This window comes from Neolamprologus multifasciatus, chromosome 8 (genome assembly GCF_963576455.1).
Source record: "Neolamprologus multifasciatus chromosome 8, fNeoMul1.2, whole genome shotgun sequence".
Classification (NCBI taxonomy): domain Eukaryota; kingdom Metazoa; phylum Chordata; class Actinopteri; order Cichliformes; family Cichlidae; genus Neolamprologus; species Neolamprologus multifasciatus.
The window spans coordinates 6,186,379-6,201,529 of record NC_140446.1 but is presented as its reverse complement, the minus strand read 5'-3'; the positions used below and the strand labels follow the sequence as shown (position 1 = coordinate 6,201,529).

Below are 15,151 nucleotides of genomic sequence, written 5' to 3'. Positions count from 1 at the left end.
CCGAATGCACGCAATTCACTGCTGCACCAGCAGGGGGCGCGGAGCAGCAGCCCTCCAGGTGGCCGTGACGTCACCCGGGCTTAAGGTGCTGTGCGCTCGAGTCTCTCCGGAGCTTCTCAGTGCTGCTGGAGGAGAACACGAAGATCGCTTGTTGAGAACTATGGCCGTGTTTATCGCTTGTGGATGATGATTTCACCGAACATCTAAAAAGGTAGGAAGGTTTTTAAATACGCAGAGGAGAGGTCAGGCTCGGTTTTCAATGCTGGGATTCGTGCAGGCTCTGCAAACTGCATGCATGTTTTATTTTCCTATCCTATCCAACCAATCCAATATATCAGGATTGCTACAAGCTCAATAGGTAGACGATGTTGAAGTTCTTAAATTTATTTGCGGTATATCGATCGTCACATGAAGTAGATGGTGAGATTTCATGCAGGAGAGGGAGAAAACTGGAGAAAAAGGTGGATTATTCCTCATACACACACACAGACACACATATATATACACAGTCATACAACGAGGTTATAAAAACATCTGTCAATAAACATGACAGGGCAATGCTTGTGCAAGCTGAGTACAGCTGGATGAAAGTCTTTGCACACTGTATTATTATTATTATTTAATTTTTTTTTTTTTTTTTTGGGGGGGGGGGGTTCAAAGTGAAAAATAAAAACAAAAAAACAAGATAAAACCTGCCCTTGTAAACATGTAATGGTTTTATTTAGTCCAAACAGCAGCTGTTTGATGGGTATCAGGATGTCAACAACAACCGGATTAGTGCAGCTGAATCAGTCCTTATAGGCGGTCAGCAGAGAGACCCCCCCAATACATGTTATCCATCGGCTGCATTCAAATCAATCTGGCCCAGGAAAAGCCCTTCAGGTTTAACAATCTTAAGAGGATTAACCCTTTGCAAATAAGAAACTACATTACCTCAGACACCAGTTAACTAATGTTTAGCTCTGTAATGTGGCACATTTATAGTTTTAAATCTAAAATTTCAAATTTTGAAATCACACACACTGCTATTGCAAAGTAAGCATCTCGGTAGTAGCGAAACATTTTAAGTGCAGCTTGGTTTGCAAACATTCCTTAAACACCCATTGTCTTTTCATTAAATGTTAACCCAGCCTGTGTGTGTGTGTGTTTGTGTGTGTGTGTGTGTGTGTTTTGATAAGGCCTCCAGCACCATCTGATCTTGGACAGGGACCAAATGCCAATCCACTGAGAACGGATTAAAACAGGAATCTTTCACCTCACCTAAGTAGGTGTGAATTGCTGGCTGGAGTCATGGGGAACCAGCTGACTGATATCGCTCCCAGCACGCCGTTCCTGCCAAGCTTCCAGTGCCTACACGTGGTCGTCATTGGCCTCGATTCGGCGGGAAAAACCTCTCTGCTCTACAGGCTCAAACTCAAGGAGTTTGTCAAAACAATCCCAACCAAGGGCTTCAACACAGAGAAGATCAAAGTGGCAGTTGGGCCATCTCGTGGAATAAACTTCCAGATTTGGGATGTGGGCGGGCAGGACAAGCTGCGTCCGCTCTGGAAGTCCTACACTCGCAGGACAGACGGGATGGTGTTTGTGGTGGACTCCACCGAGGTGGAGCGAATGGAGGAGGCCAAAGTGGAGCTCCATAAGATCACCCGCACGTCAGAGAATCAGGGAGTCCCGGTGCTAATTCTCGCCAACAAACAGGACCTGGACTCGGCCTTGTCTGTGAGCGAGGTGGAGAAGCTGCTCTCCGTTCATGAACTGAGCATGTACACGCTGTATCACGTGCAGAGCTGCAGCGCTGTGGACGGTCAGGGGCTCCAGCTGGGCTTGGAGAAACTCTACGAGATGATCCTGAAGAGGAAGAAGATGGTGAAGCACAACAGGAACAGGAAGAGATGAACTACCGGTTCACACTGTGGACTTTATACACCAGAGATTTATACACTGCTCAGATGCTTCCAGGCTTAATGGTCCTCTTTAATGGGAAAGCAATTTGTGCCAACAAAACAACAATTACACACGGCCTGAGGGTCCGGAGAAATGGATTCGCTCATAATAACTGAAACAGTATTGACATTGCTTTTGTTCTGCAGCTGTCCTTAGACAGCTTATAGATTTAAGGAAACCTTGAAGCAGTTAGTCCTCACTAAGTGCTTTTCTACACTTGTTTTAAAGAAGATTTCTGAGAAGACACTTGCCTGCTCACTTTAGGACTCATAGAGGGCCACATTCCCATTTGATGATGAAGATTTACTTAAAATGACGTTCTTATATTCCTCGAAAGGCTTGCACAGATTCTGTACCACTAAATTGCTGTTTTTCTTCCACAATGTACTGATCTTTTTTCAAAATATTTATTCAGTGTATATGTATTTGTACTGGACAGAAGCTCCTTTTTCTTTTTTGTAAATGAACAGCGTCCAGCGCTCACTTAGCACCAATGATATTTAGTTTAATTCCTAACAGATCCTAAGTGCATTCCCTTCATAGACACATATATATACAAATTTAGCTACCACTGTATAATTATACTGTTTTTACAAATTGTAATTTTTTCGTAAACTGAAGACTTAATAAACCTAGCACTGTACAGAACATACATTGCTATCTTTGTATTTTGAAGGTAGTTGATAGGAATGAGTTAAACTTTTTGGATTACATGGCATGCATAATCTCTCAGCTCTAAATTCACCTCAATATTGAGATTTTCTGGTCACTTCTACAGTGATATTTGAACATCATCTGTAGCCGTGACTTTAATGTCCAAGTGGATTCAATGATCAAATCAAAATATTGCAGGTAAACTCGAAAAAGCAATGCAGACAGTAGATTTGGCATAGTTATCCATCATTAATCACTATTTGGCGTGTCTGGACAGACAAGCATGCTTTGTTAACTATAATTAAACTGCAGCCATGACTGACTGTTGATGCATTTGTATGTATGAAAAATAAGTCCTGCTGATGTTTGCGCAACTTGGGAAACACTTGAGAAGTGTTTGGGAAAGAGGCTGAGAAGCCTTGATAAAGTTGTGGCCCCGAGGCCTGTGATATCTTAATATGCCTCTGCTACCTGCTGAGCACCAAACAGCACTAAGCACCTAAAGAAACATATTTCCCCCAGGACTTGGCAGACGGAGCTGAAAGACAGTGAATATTAAATTTCCTTTGTTGACACACACAAAAGAGAAAATACATCAACCAATGCATTTTGATGCCAGAATAATTAATTTGCCAAAAATCTGCATTAGTCCCACGAAATCTAGTATCAAACAAGCTTTAGTTAGTATTTCTTTACATCAAATATTTGCTACCTTAACAGATGATACCATTTTAGTGCTCTTACCAAAATAGGGGGGAGGATCTCCTCCTTTTCCCCTCCCCCACACAAGACCAAACAATCCGTTTAGTGGGATTTCCACCTACTGCTGACAGTGTAATTGCATCAATTAGTGGTGAGACGGCTCAGAGGTGAGCTGGTTGAGTTGTGCTGTTGATTTTGTGGTCATGTGGGGCTGAATCACCTGAGGCCATCTGTACAGCAGATGCTCTGTTGCACTCTTGCTGGAAGTCAAGTGGACTGTAGCCATCCTGTCTTACTACTTATTTTAATGTTAGCCTCACATTTATGTGTTTAGTGACGCTGGGATGAAATAAAATAAATAATACCACTGGTAAAAATGCATTTCAAAGAATGGCAACAAATATCTGGCATCTTGAATTGAGTCAAAAGGATGCGTGAGCTTCTTGTCTCTTGCTGTCAAAAATATGAGAAACCTGTGTTCATAAATCCAGGAGATAAATCAGAAAAACAGAAACCTTTTCTTTTATTTAAATTTCACTATACTGGCATTTTAAGAGTTTTTACACTCTGTTTCTGATGTGTCATCTAACAAATGTTCCATTGTACTTAATACTAGCTCTGATCACACACTGTATATAAAAGATAGGTGTCACCATTAAATGGCCTGCATTTGTATAGCACTTTTCTGGTCCCTAAGGACCCCAAAGCGCTTCACACTACATTCAGTCATTCACCCATTCACACACTGGCGATGGCAAGCTACATTGTAGCCATAGCTGCCCTGGGGCGCACTGACAGAGGCGAGGCTGCCGGACACTGGTGCCACCAGGCCCTCTGACCACCACCAGTAGGCAAACATGGGGTTAGTATCTTGCCCAAGGATATTTGGCATGCAAATATCAGGAGGCAGCCTGGGATCGAACCACCGACCTTCTGATTAGTGGCTGACCTCCTCTGCCACCTGAGCTACAGCCCCCCGCTTCTTTCTAGACTCCGTATGCTGAAACCTCAGCATCACCATTTTGGCCACTGTCACCGATCCCAAAGATTTATATGAGAGGGTGGAGTGCTAAGTTTCCAGCTAATGTGGATGGTTTTTAATCACACAGTATTCCATATTATTTGTCAGATAATCTATTAAAAATGCCCCATAAGGCACCAACAGCGAAAATGCAGTGAAGAAGTTCAGTTTAATATCTCAAAGTAGTGGAAAGAAGGCCTAACGGACCCTGATTGGCTTCATCTGCCTGTGTCAGGACACCTGCCAATTAAAGCAGTCGTGCTAATAACTCTAGTGTTCAGGTGGATGAGGTAGAAGAAAGCTATCAGTCATTATCCAGAAACATACCTTATACAAGCTGTTAACATACTTTATAATGTTTATAATGTGAGTCTACAGGGTTTGACTCACATTTGCAGCTAGCCTTTGGTGGCCAGTAGTGGAAAAAAGTTTTTGGCACTTCAGAGTCGCTTCGTTTTCCCACTTGGTGTTAATCCTCTCTTAAGTTGCCATTCAGCTACGCGTGGGTGTGCTCCTGGCCTGTATTTGTCTTGCCTGACATGATGAGATAATGACTTGTTACCTATTCGCGTGCCGCCCGCTGAGTGTTCCTAAACGCTCAATGTCAAGCTGCACTTGCGTGCACTTAAGCACGTGCATGTCCATTATGACAAGAAACCCGCGCACCCACACGAGCGCCCGTGCGCGTATTGACTTGTGTGACCTCACCGTCCCTATTATTCAAAACGGTGAGCTCATTAAAAGTTTCAAGGATGTGTTGCAGCATCATCCTGACACAGCAGCTGGTCGCTGAATAAATTTGCATCATAATGCGGTGTTTTCAACAGCTGAGACACATTCTGGGCATTTGGAGACATCAGTCAGCCAATGAAAAACAAAAAGTACGTGGCTGAGCTTATCTCCTCAGATAAGCCATACAATGAGGCGATGGGAAACTGTTGTTGAAGCTAGGTTAAGAAGACAGGTGACAATCAGTAGGCAGCAGTATGGCTTCATGCCATAAAAGAGCAGATGGAGAAGTATAGAGAAGGTCATACGGAGTTGCTGTTTTTGCGGATCTAGAGAAAGCATATGTGGACCCGTGGTACTGCACGAGAAAATCAGGAATGGCAGAGCAGTATGTGAGGGTCATGTAGGATTGCAAGACAGTGGTAAGGTGTGCAGTGGGAGTGACAGATGGATTCAAGGTTGGGGTAAGATTACATCAGGGAGGGTCTCTGAGCCCCTTCTTGTTAGCAGTGTTGTTAGACAGGTTGACAGATTATGTCAGGCAGGAGTCTCCATGGACTATGATGTTTTCAGATGACATCTGTAGTGAGAGTAGGGAGCAGGTGGAAGAGAGCCTGGAGAGGTGGAGGTATACATGGGAGAGAAGAGAAATGAAAGTTAGTAGAAACAAGACAGAATACATCATGTGTGTGAATGAAAGGGAGACGAGCGTAACGGTGATTTATGTGAGTAGAGCTGGCGAAGGGAGATGAGCTTAAATACCAGACAGTGCACAAAAGAAGTGAAGAAGGGAGCTCAGTCAGGGTGAAGTGGGCGGAGATGAGTGTCAGTGGTGATTTGTGACAGAAGGATAGCAGTGAAATAGAAGGTTTACAAGATCGCAATGAAACCTGCTGTGATGTGTGGTTTGGAAATGTAGTGAAGGAGGACATGCAGAGGACTGGTGTGATAGAGGATGCTAGGGGTAACGTGAGGTGAAGGATGACAGTCCACTGTGGCGATTGCTAAAGGGACCAGCTGAACAAAGAAGAGGAAAAACAGAAGACAACTATGACGCCAGTAAGGCACAGTGCTGTCGTGCCCACAGTCTCCCGCACACCTGATGACTTCCATCCAGCGGTGGAAAAACCCAAGGGAGCTGCACAGTGGTTTTCTCTTGCATGTTTCTGTCACATGCTGTGCAGACTCCTTGTTACGCTCTGCCTTGCCTCCTCCTTTCTAGGGCATCCTGGTGGCTGACAAGAAACACACAAGAGAGGGAAGCCTGGGGATTATGTGTCAGGGCTTAATCTCACATAGGCAGGTGTATCCCTGGAACGGTGTGACATAAATCAGAGACAGGCACACCACTGGGCTTTGAAAACAATAAGCAAAGCCACAAATAACAAATTTATCCTGTTCTCCTTAAAAATCGCAATGCAATGACTGCAAGGAGGCACAGTCTTAAAAATATAAACCAGAATATATTGGGTCTGTGAGTGAGGACTGGCATAGCAGTGCTGTGAACAGATAGATGACTATGCTAACATATTAGATGAATATCCTCAGTTATTACTACTGTGGATTGATGTAGTGGTCTACAGACGTCTGAATGAATTTCTGCTAAATTAAAATGAAATTATATCAAATAAAGCTGTTGCTGGGTTTCAGATTGTTTAGACAATGTTGTAAAACTTGTGAAACTACAGGCATATGGATTTACAGGCTTTTTAAATCTTATTGAGGGGAAAGTCTCCAAAACTATACAGCAGATTTAGCTGAATTTGTCTTATGCTCATGTCCCACTAACAGTGTTGGGGGGTAACGGAATACATGTACCGCCGTTACGTATTTAAAATACAAAATATGAGTAACTGTATTCCGTTACCGTTTAAAAAGGTGGTATTTAGAATACAGTTACTTTGTTGAAATAAATGGATTACACGGTACTTCCCTGTTTCATATTGTGGCGGGTCAGGACTGTTTGGGTTTTGTTTGACAGCTATGTTCTGTTGTTCCAGGTGGCAGCGTTACTGTTGCCATAGTTACAGGGTGACGCTCTCTCTCTGCGTGTTTCCTGGGTGAGAGAGGCCTTGTTGTTGTTGTTGTTGTGCTAAGCTAAAAGGCAGAATGCTACAGGCATAGCTCTAAAGAATGTAGCATCATAGGCAGTGTAGTCCGTGCTGCAGGGAGAATGGACTGTCATACGTTATGTGTCTGTGAGCGAGGAGGGAGAAAAAGGAAAAATACGAGCTGTCATCGAGCAAAAACGGGAGCTGGAAGCATGTAAATATAATAATAACCACTGCAGCCAAGAAGAGTGCCTGACGAGCCCAGTTGTAAGTAAGCTATTAAGACTCGACTGTACACCGTGTTCGTGTTTTCCTCCGAAACAAGTTCTGTTGGAGCAGCCTTTCAACGCCTCTCTCTGTCTCTCGCTAGCAAAGTGACTCAAAGTAAAGCTAGTTTTCGGCTACGAGCCGACACGAACCCACCGTATTAGCCAGAGGTCCCTTTACGACGGTTCGGAGCCGCGGACCTTCAGTAACAGTAATAAATCACACAGCAATAGTACATTCATGTAGTTGTAAAAAGCATGATAATATATTAAGTAATCCAAAGTATTCAGAATACGTTACTCGCATCGAGTAACGTAACGGAATATGTTACACAATACATTTTGGGGCATGTATTCTGTATTCTGTAATGGAATACATTTTAAAAGTAACCTTCCCAACACTGCCCACTAACTAGTAAAACTACAATTAGAGGCTTGATAATAAACATGTGGATTCAATCCATGGGAGCTGCTAAGAGCATCAGTGAACATGTCCTTTTTTAGTTATTTATATATGGTATTATTATCTTTACGTGCCCTTTGTTTTTGTTTCTTCAGCTCTTTTGAAGAGTTCATTGTTTTGGGAGTTTTGCATCTTCAGTCTTTTTACATCCTTTGCTTCTCTGCCCTCATTAATCTCACTTGTGTCCAATCAGTCCTTTTAGTCTTCTCTTACGTCAGTTATCAGTTCATTTTGACTTCATTTTGACCTTGTGCTTTTTTAGATACTGGTTTTTCTAGCAATTTTTTTTTTTTACATAAGCTCTTAACAGGTTTTAATAAAACTCGACTTCTCTTAGTTAACCTGTCTGTGGCGTCTGCATTTGGCTCATGCATCAAGAGGGGTGCATTATTAAGGCCTGCTAACTCAGTCAGGGGGAGCTGTCTTTCAGTGCTGGCTCTCCCAGTGGCCCCCCTGGCAAGACTGTGTTGGTAATAATTTTAATAAATGTGAACAGAAGAGAGAGGAAAACATCCAGCTGAAACATTAACTAAGTCACTTTGTATGTCCCTCATGATTTCCCCTGCCGTCCACTGTGTCCCTGTACCCACAGGTGCTCTCAAACACACATAGACAGAAACAGAAGCTTGGTGGCACACCATGTGCCACCCCGATATTTTTATTGGCCCTCATATGGTCACCCACATGACAATATTGTGGAAGCACCAGTTTTTCCTTTATTTATGTATGCTTTAAGTAGATTATCTGCTGAAGACATCTTTTCATATATGCAACTTGTTAAGCTTTGCCTTACTAACACCTGCTCTAAAGTTACAGCAGCACAAACTGCATGGCATACTCACTGGCATTTGCATGCATTTAGTTGGTGATGCAGAAAAACTCTTTTGCACTCCTGGAATTACAGCCACTAAAACACCGAGCAGATAATCAGATGTATTTGAAAGCCTTTTTTTTTTTTTACCACCAACATCTTTACAGTAGGAAGGTAAAATTAATTTCACTTTGTTCTGGAAACAAACTAAAATGATTTCCTTGTCTCCTTTATCAGGCTAATAACAAGACGTGAACATACTGAGTAACATTTAACGTTTAAATGTATGCAGTTTAAAGTTTCAGAGCTCTAATGTGCAGCTGTCATGTTAGAAATAGGAAACAGCACTGAGATTACACTTAGTGGGAAATATATGAATTTGAATTGGTATATTTATTTTCCTGCTCAGCGCACTTGTGATGATTGAATCGCGAGATTAGCAATTTTCTGCAGTATTACCCATTTGTGCAGCCACAGTGTTGCATTTTAATGTTATATTTTTGTTCTTTATCAGTAGGCGGTGCTCAGTTGATCCATTTTGTACAGAACAAGAATCAAATAATGCGTCAAATGTTCCCTTTTCATGCAAGCACCCTCAGAGTTTGAAGAAGAAAGCAAGTGTACAAACAAAGCAGGGATAGCGTGACTAAACTAGACTAGAACTAAACTGGGAAAACTAGTACTGTGACAAACTAAGAAGACTCTGATGAGACTATAATGATCATTGCAAAGACTGACCGTGAAACCATGGAGGTGAGAACACAGACGACGCAACACTGAACACAGCAAGACTGAGGACTGAATACACACATGAGGTGATCAGGGGAAGTGGAGACACATGAGGACACAGCTGACTAGAATGAAACATAATTACAGCACAGGGGAGAGTAAACCTGAATGCAGTGAACAAAGAACACCAGACTCTTTCAAAATAAAACAGGAAACCCAGAGGCATGAAGATAAATCACGACATGAACTTAACATAACCACACAGACATGAAACATGACAGGTAGACGCACGAATCAGGGAGACTGAGTACAGGGGGAGATGACAGAAACAACTAAGAAATAAAGGACTAAATAGCCACCTAGAAATTAACTAGATCAAAAATGGATACAAAAATACATAAAACTCAAACACTGGGTCACACGACCCAGCCCATGACATGTTGTCTCTTTTAGGTTTTGTCAAGCCAGCTAATGCGAAGAAAGTCTAGTTATTCGTTCGGCACAAGTTAGCACACGACACCAAAAGCTCTGACTTCAAGCTGGGCATGCTAACCCATTAATTTTGTTTCATAGTTCACCCTTTAGGTGGAGACTATTTCCTTTATGTCTTAGGTCAATATACGTAGCATCTAAATATTAGTCTATTTGCACAATTAAATATTGTAAATTGATCATTTCCCTTTAACCTAAGTGAGAGCCAAAGCATTGCACTGACTGCTGAACCAACCAACCCACAGCTCGCACTAAATACAGAAACATAAAAAGCAAATTTCCATGAGTAAACTGGTGGATGTACGTAAACAGCCAACAGCATCAGTCATAAAACTTGCAAAAAAAAAATAAATCATCCCCATAAATAACAACAGACACGTAATGCTCTGCTACAGTCTCTTTATAGCCCCTTTGATGAAAAGCAGCAGGGTGCTGGGCACAAATCCAACGCTCTTAACATGTCCAACCAGGCCCTATAGACGTAATTTTCTCTCACCATGGCAACCCGAAGTCAGCAGTCACTAAAGGGTGACCCGAGAGGGCAGCGGTGGGGGTCAAATTGCTTTTTGTGGCTGGATGTCCAATCCAGCTGGGGTTATCGAGGGGGCAGGGAGATTAGAAAAAGAAGCTCGGATCAATAGAGGAATCCTGAGATCATCGCCTCGTCCTGTCTATTTCTCTGTTGCTTTCTTCTCCGGTCCTTTTTTCTAACTTTTCTCTCTCTGTATATATCTGAATTTAGTCAGCATCCGTTTTAAAGTTCTCAATAATCTCAGTGTTGTTTCCTCTTCACGCTCCTCTGCTCTGTATTTGCCTGTATTGATATCAATCACTATTGAAAATATCTCAAATTTCACTGCAACAGAGGCCTTTCCAGGAGATCGACCTTGATGACATTGCTGGGGCTGCAGGGGGAGGCTGGTGAAGGGGGGAGCTGGTTGTTTGTACGGGACACGGTGCAGAGTGAAGGTCTTTTGAGGGTTCAAATGAGACAGTGTTTGTGGGAGGGCTGGATTAGCTGCTTCAGCTTTTATTCCTGAAAGGTCGTAAAGCTGCCATTGGCCTCCTTTAGAGTCAAGGCTGTAGGCTGAATGGACGCGATGGGATTGCAAAGGAAAGTAAAGCCTGAAATCTTCTGCGCTTGGGGCTATAAATGAAGAAATAATTAACATCAAGGCTATATTTCTTGGTTGTGAGTAAGACAATGCGACCACGGGAGGGGGTTCTGTGTTTGTGCCGCATCGCTTTTATTTCCGAACTGAGCCTCTACGAAAACATGCGGTTCAAATCATCGCTTTTATTCCTCCGTTGCTATCAGCTAAAAGGACAGAAATCAATTTATTGTGAATAAGCAGTATCACATCAGGGGTCAGGGAGCATTTATTCATGCTTATATGTGCTCTTGTTTCCCAGCAGGCTCAGAGCAAAGGACGATTTATTGCTCAAGGGAGCCGTGAGGAAATAATGGGCCTCGTATTCACTGCGAGTTAAACTTCATGGCCAAACTTTTCTATAACTTGTTCAGCTGCAGGACTGATATAAGAATGACTTCATGGATGATTTCATGCCTCCACACAGAGTCTCACAAGGTCAATTGCTTTTCAAGAACAGGCTCTCCAGGCTCATGAAGTGTTTCATTAAAAGAAGATGTGGCAAATCACACTGCTGTTGTGTTTTTGATTGTTTTTACACATACTTGATTACAGCTCAGTAATGCAGCTGTTAAGATATATTTTCTTTTATCTTAATGTGGCCGCAGTTAATCCCGTCTAGATTCCTCACTCTGCCACCCTGGGTCTACCCCTGATCCCACACTAGGATTATCCAAAGACCCATCTGGCACATGCCGGCTAGCGGGGTGTACATGAACAGTACCCAGCAGCCACCAAACACAAAGTTAGCTAATCCTGACTGTTCCTGCTTTTTAAGAGCAGACAGACCTCTGAGCTGTAACCCAGACTCTTGTGGAACAAACTTGGTGCGATGATCAAAGCTGGCTGTTTGTGTCGCGCTGGCAGTGGGTGGATCTGGGAATGTGCTGACATGGGATTTCTGTGGCTTGATTTAGGGTGACAGAATGATCTAATATGAGAGAAGAGGGATATAAAATTGTCACTATTAAATATGTACTCAGGGATCCAAGTGGTGACTCAGTGCAGCTGACTGATGAGCAGTGAGAGCTGTGAAAAACTGCTGTAAAAATACAAGAAATTTGCCAGTAATGTACCAGTTTTTTGTGAATACAGTTGCTTGTGCCATGTGGATGCTTTTGGGGGAAAATAGTACAAAGAAGCTGGTGTACATTGGATCTAACAAGTAGTGACTGGGTGATCAGAGTGCAATTCCAGCTATTATAACTTTGTTCTATGAATAATCATACTAACTGGAATAGATCAAAACTATTTGCATGAAAAAAGTGAGTTTTTAACATCCTCTATATGGTTACCACCTCCGATTCTCGATTTTAAATTCTCTTTTACCCGAGTGTCCTGGATACAGAAAGGCAGCATTAACCTAACTGTCCCTTAATAGTAATAACAACAATAATAATAATAATAATAATAATAATAATAATAATAATAATAATAATAATACGAGCTATTATTGATCCCATAGTTTGGCTGTATCAGAAAAAAGGTATTAAAAGGCTCAATAGCAGACAGAAAATAAACACATTTAGACCTGCTGGTAAATATAGCACAGCTGATATTTCCATCAGAGCTAAAAGAAGTTAAACAGAGCACTCCGGTCAATGGAAACACGACTCCACATGAATCATTATGTTGGATTATAGCTGCTAGATGTGCAAACAAACAGCATTTACTGCAGCTGATCTGTGCTGCTGCTGCCCTTTGTGGATTTAACCAACCTCAGTCTACAATATATAAGCAGATGTTACTATTTTCCAGCTTCTAGCCAGAATAAAACTGGTATAAAGATATTTTTTTTACTACAATGTTAGCTACCCAGTTTGGTAACCTCTAACATTTAAATACAGACAGTTTTACTACTTGGTGGGTTAAATCCTAAGATTAATAATTAATCTTTTGTCCACCGTTTTTTTTAAGTTCTTTATAGTTTTAAATTGCAATTTTATCATCAGCACCATTGATGATTGGAGTAGGGGTCATTCATAGTAAACTACATACAATCACATTAAATTACATATTTTAGGCAGAAGAAGAGTTACATGACCACACACAGAGGCTGAAGCAGACTGCTTAGAAATCCGATAACTGCTGTTGTGATACCTTTGTGGTCGGGGGCTTTACATTTCATCAAAACAGCTCACAAAGAAAGCCTGGCTTTGTTAAACCTTCCACTTTCTGTTTTAATTTGGCCATTGCTTTCTTAGTGTGTTCCCTGTACCTCCTGTTATTTTTCAGTTGATTCCTTGATTGTTTCTGCCTGTGTTGTATCTTCCCTCATTTGTGATTGCGTGTCCCACGCTAATTGTCTTCACCTGCGTCTCCTTGTTCAGTACTGTGTGTATATACAGGTCTTGTCAGAGAACCCAATACATGTAATGTTTGAATTTCTTAATGTTTAGCTCTTTCTGAGCATTTGTTACCTTTTAAAATCTCCTGAAAACAAAGTTATCACATATTTATCAAACAGGTAAATATATGACTCGGTACCTTTAGCTAGCAGACAGACTTTCTGTTTTAAAAATAAAACATTATATTGCCACAGTGTTAACTCTTTTATATTTTTTATCTGAAGAAATTTACCTCATCTAACTCATATTAAAGGGAGCTTGTACTTTGTAAAACCACAGCTGTGTCAGAAAGGATGACTCACTCCACTACAAACACAAACTGTATCTTTGAGGTCGTGCTATCTCTCCCCATGTGGGCTTTGTTGACTGTGTGTCCTCTCTGGGAGATCAAAATCAGAGCTGCATCAAGTGTGGGGACCCCGATGCCACGTTGGCTCTCTCGGTGATGCAGGAGCAGCTTGGGCGTTTGTTCAGAGCACGTGGGAGTGAAGCTACACGTGAACTGTGGGACTCATGGCAAAGCAAAAGTGAACCTACTGGGTTGATAAAGCTTTTTTTCTTCCCCTCTCTCTCTGCTTGTGATGAGAAACCATGATTATAATCCAAGGACTGGCAGGTTATGCATGTCTGTTTCTAACCTCTCCGTGCTTCCTGTTCCTTTTTCAAGTAAAATATTTAATAATATTTAAAATTTTATAAATGCCTGCTCCCAAACAAAATCTATCTGCATTTCAGATATGGAGAAAATGTAATCTCCCATCAGGAGACTGCACTGCTGAGTCTAAACTCAGGGTCCACTTATGTACTTGTTCTGCAGGGTTCATCTATTCTGTGGGGTCCACTACGGCAGACTCTGCTTGCTTTATTTCCTTGTTTGCAATATTTAGTTTTGGGACTTTGATGCCCCAAATCTCTGACCAGCTCGTAAACACGAGTTTGGCATTTGTGGTTTAAAATAAAAAGCCTTAATACTTAACCATCTGATTGATTGGCACAAAAACTGGCTGAGAAATTCATGTCCTTAATTGTAATAACTCTTAATTTTTCCTTTAATGCCAAAACATCATCAACAGGTCAAAATTCAGTTTTTCTAGAACTTATTTTAGGATGAAATTTCTGCCTCCTTGTCTCCTCTATCATCCTGCTCTTGACCTGCCAATCCATGAAGGATGTTTCAAAACCTAAAATACACTTGGATGAGAGAGGAGGCTTGCTATAGTGGCTACACTTGAGGATACAGCAATTTCTGGCACATGTAAATGTTGTCTTTGCTGCCTGTACACAGCCATTAACTGGTGGGAATGAAAGGGCTGAATCTCTTTTGGATTTTTTTTTAATGCAGCATGTGTCCTTTACTGTGGTGTTGAGGTGTGGCACACAGCTGGAATATACAAACTATGGTGGGAAGAGGACTCTTCATAAACTGTAAGTCAGGATTTCTGCCCTTCATGTTTGTTTCTCAAGCCTCTGTCCTCGCAGCATTTCTCTTCCTCGCATCTCTGGAGAAAAACACTAAGATGTACAGGGAGGAAATGAAAGAGAGACGGGAGGATAGTCATCTTTCCTTTTGTCCTTGTTGTTATCATCTCCTCTCCTTGTCCTTATCCCCACCACCTACCTGTTTCATAATCAGTTTTTGCAATTAAAGGACTATCTTCAAATCAAATTAAGTGTAAATATGCTATGTGTTTATACTGTGTAAACTTGTAAGAATCTACTAATGCTATGACACATTCTAGTTATGTGTAGAGTGGGTGAAAAAAGGCATTGTGATGAGAAGAACCCAGGAA

At 41.7% G+C, this 15,151-nt stretch overlaps 1 protein-coding gene across 1 annotated transcript; it reads left to right on the top strand.

Annotated features, from left to right (window-relative positions):
- The first annotated feature begins 71 nt into the window (after positions 1–71).
- On the top strand, positions 72–2,592 carry arl4d (ADP-ribosylation factor-like 4D). The gene is made up of 2 exons (XM_085169670.1): positions 72–211; positions 1,179–2,592. Exon 2 carries the CDS (start codon positions 1,291–1,293, stop codon positions 1,894–1,896), a length of 606 nt encoding a protein of 201 aa, XP_085025796.1. The 5' UTR covers positions 72–211; positions 1,179–1,290; the 3' UTR covers positions 1,897–2,592.
- Positions 2,593–15,151: the final 12,559 nt, after the last annotated feature.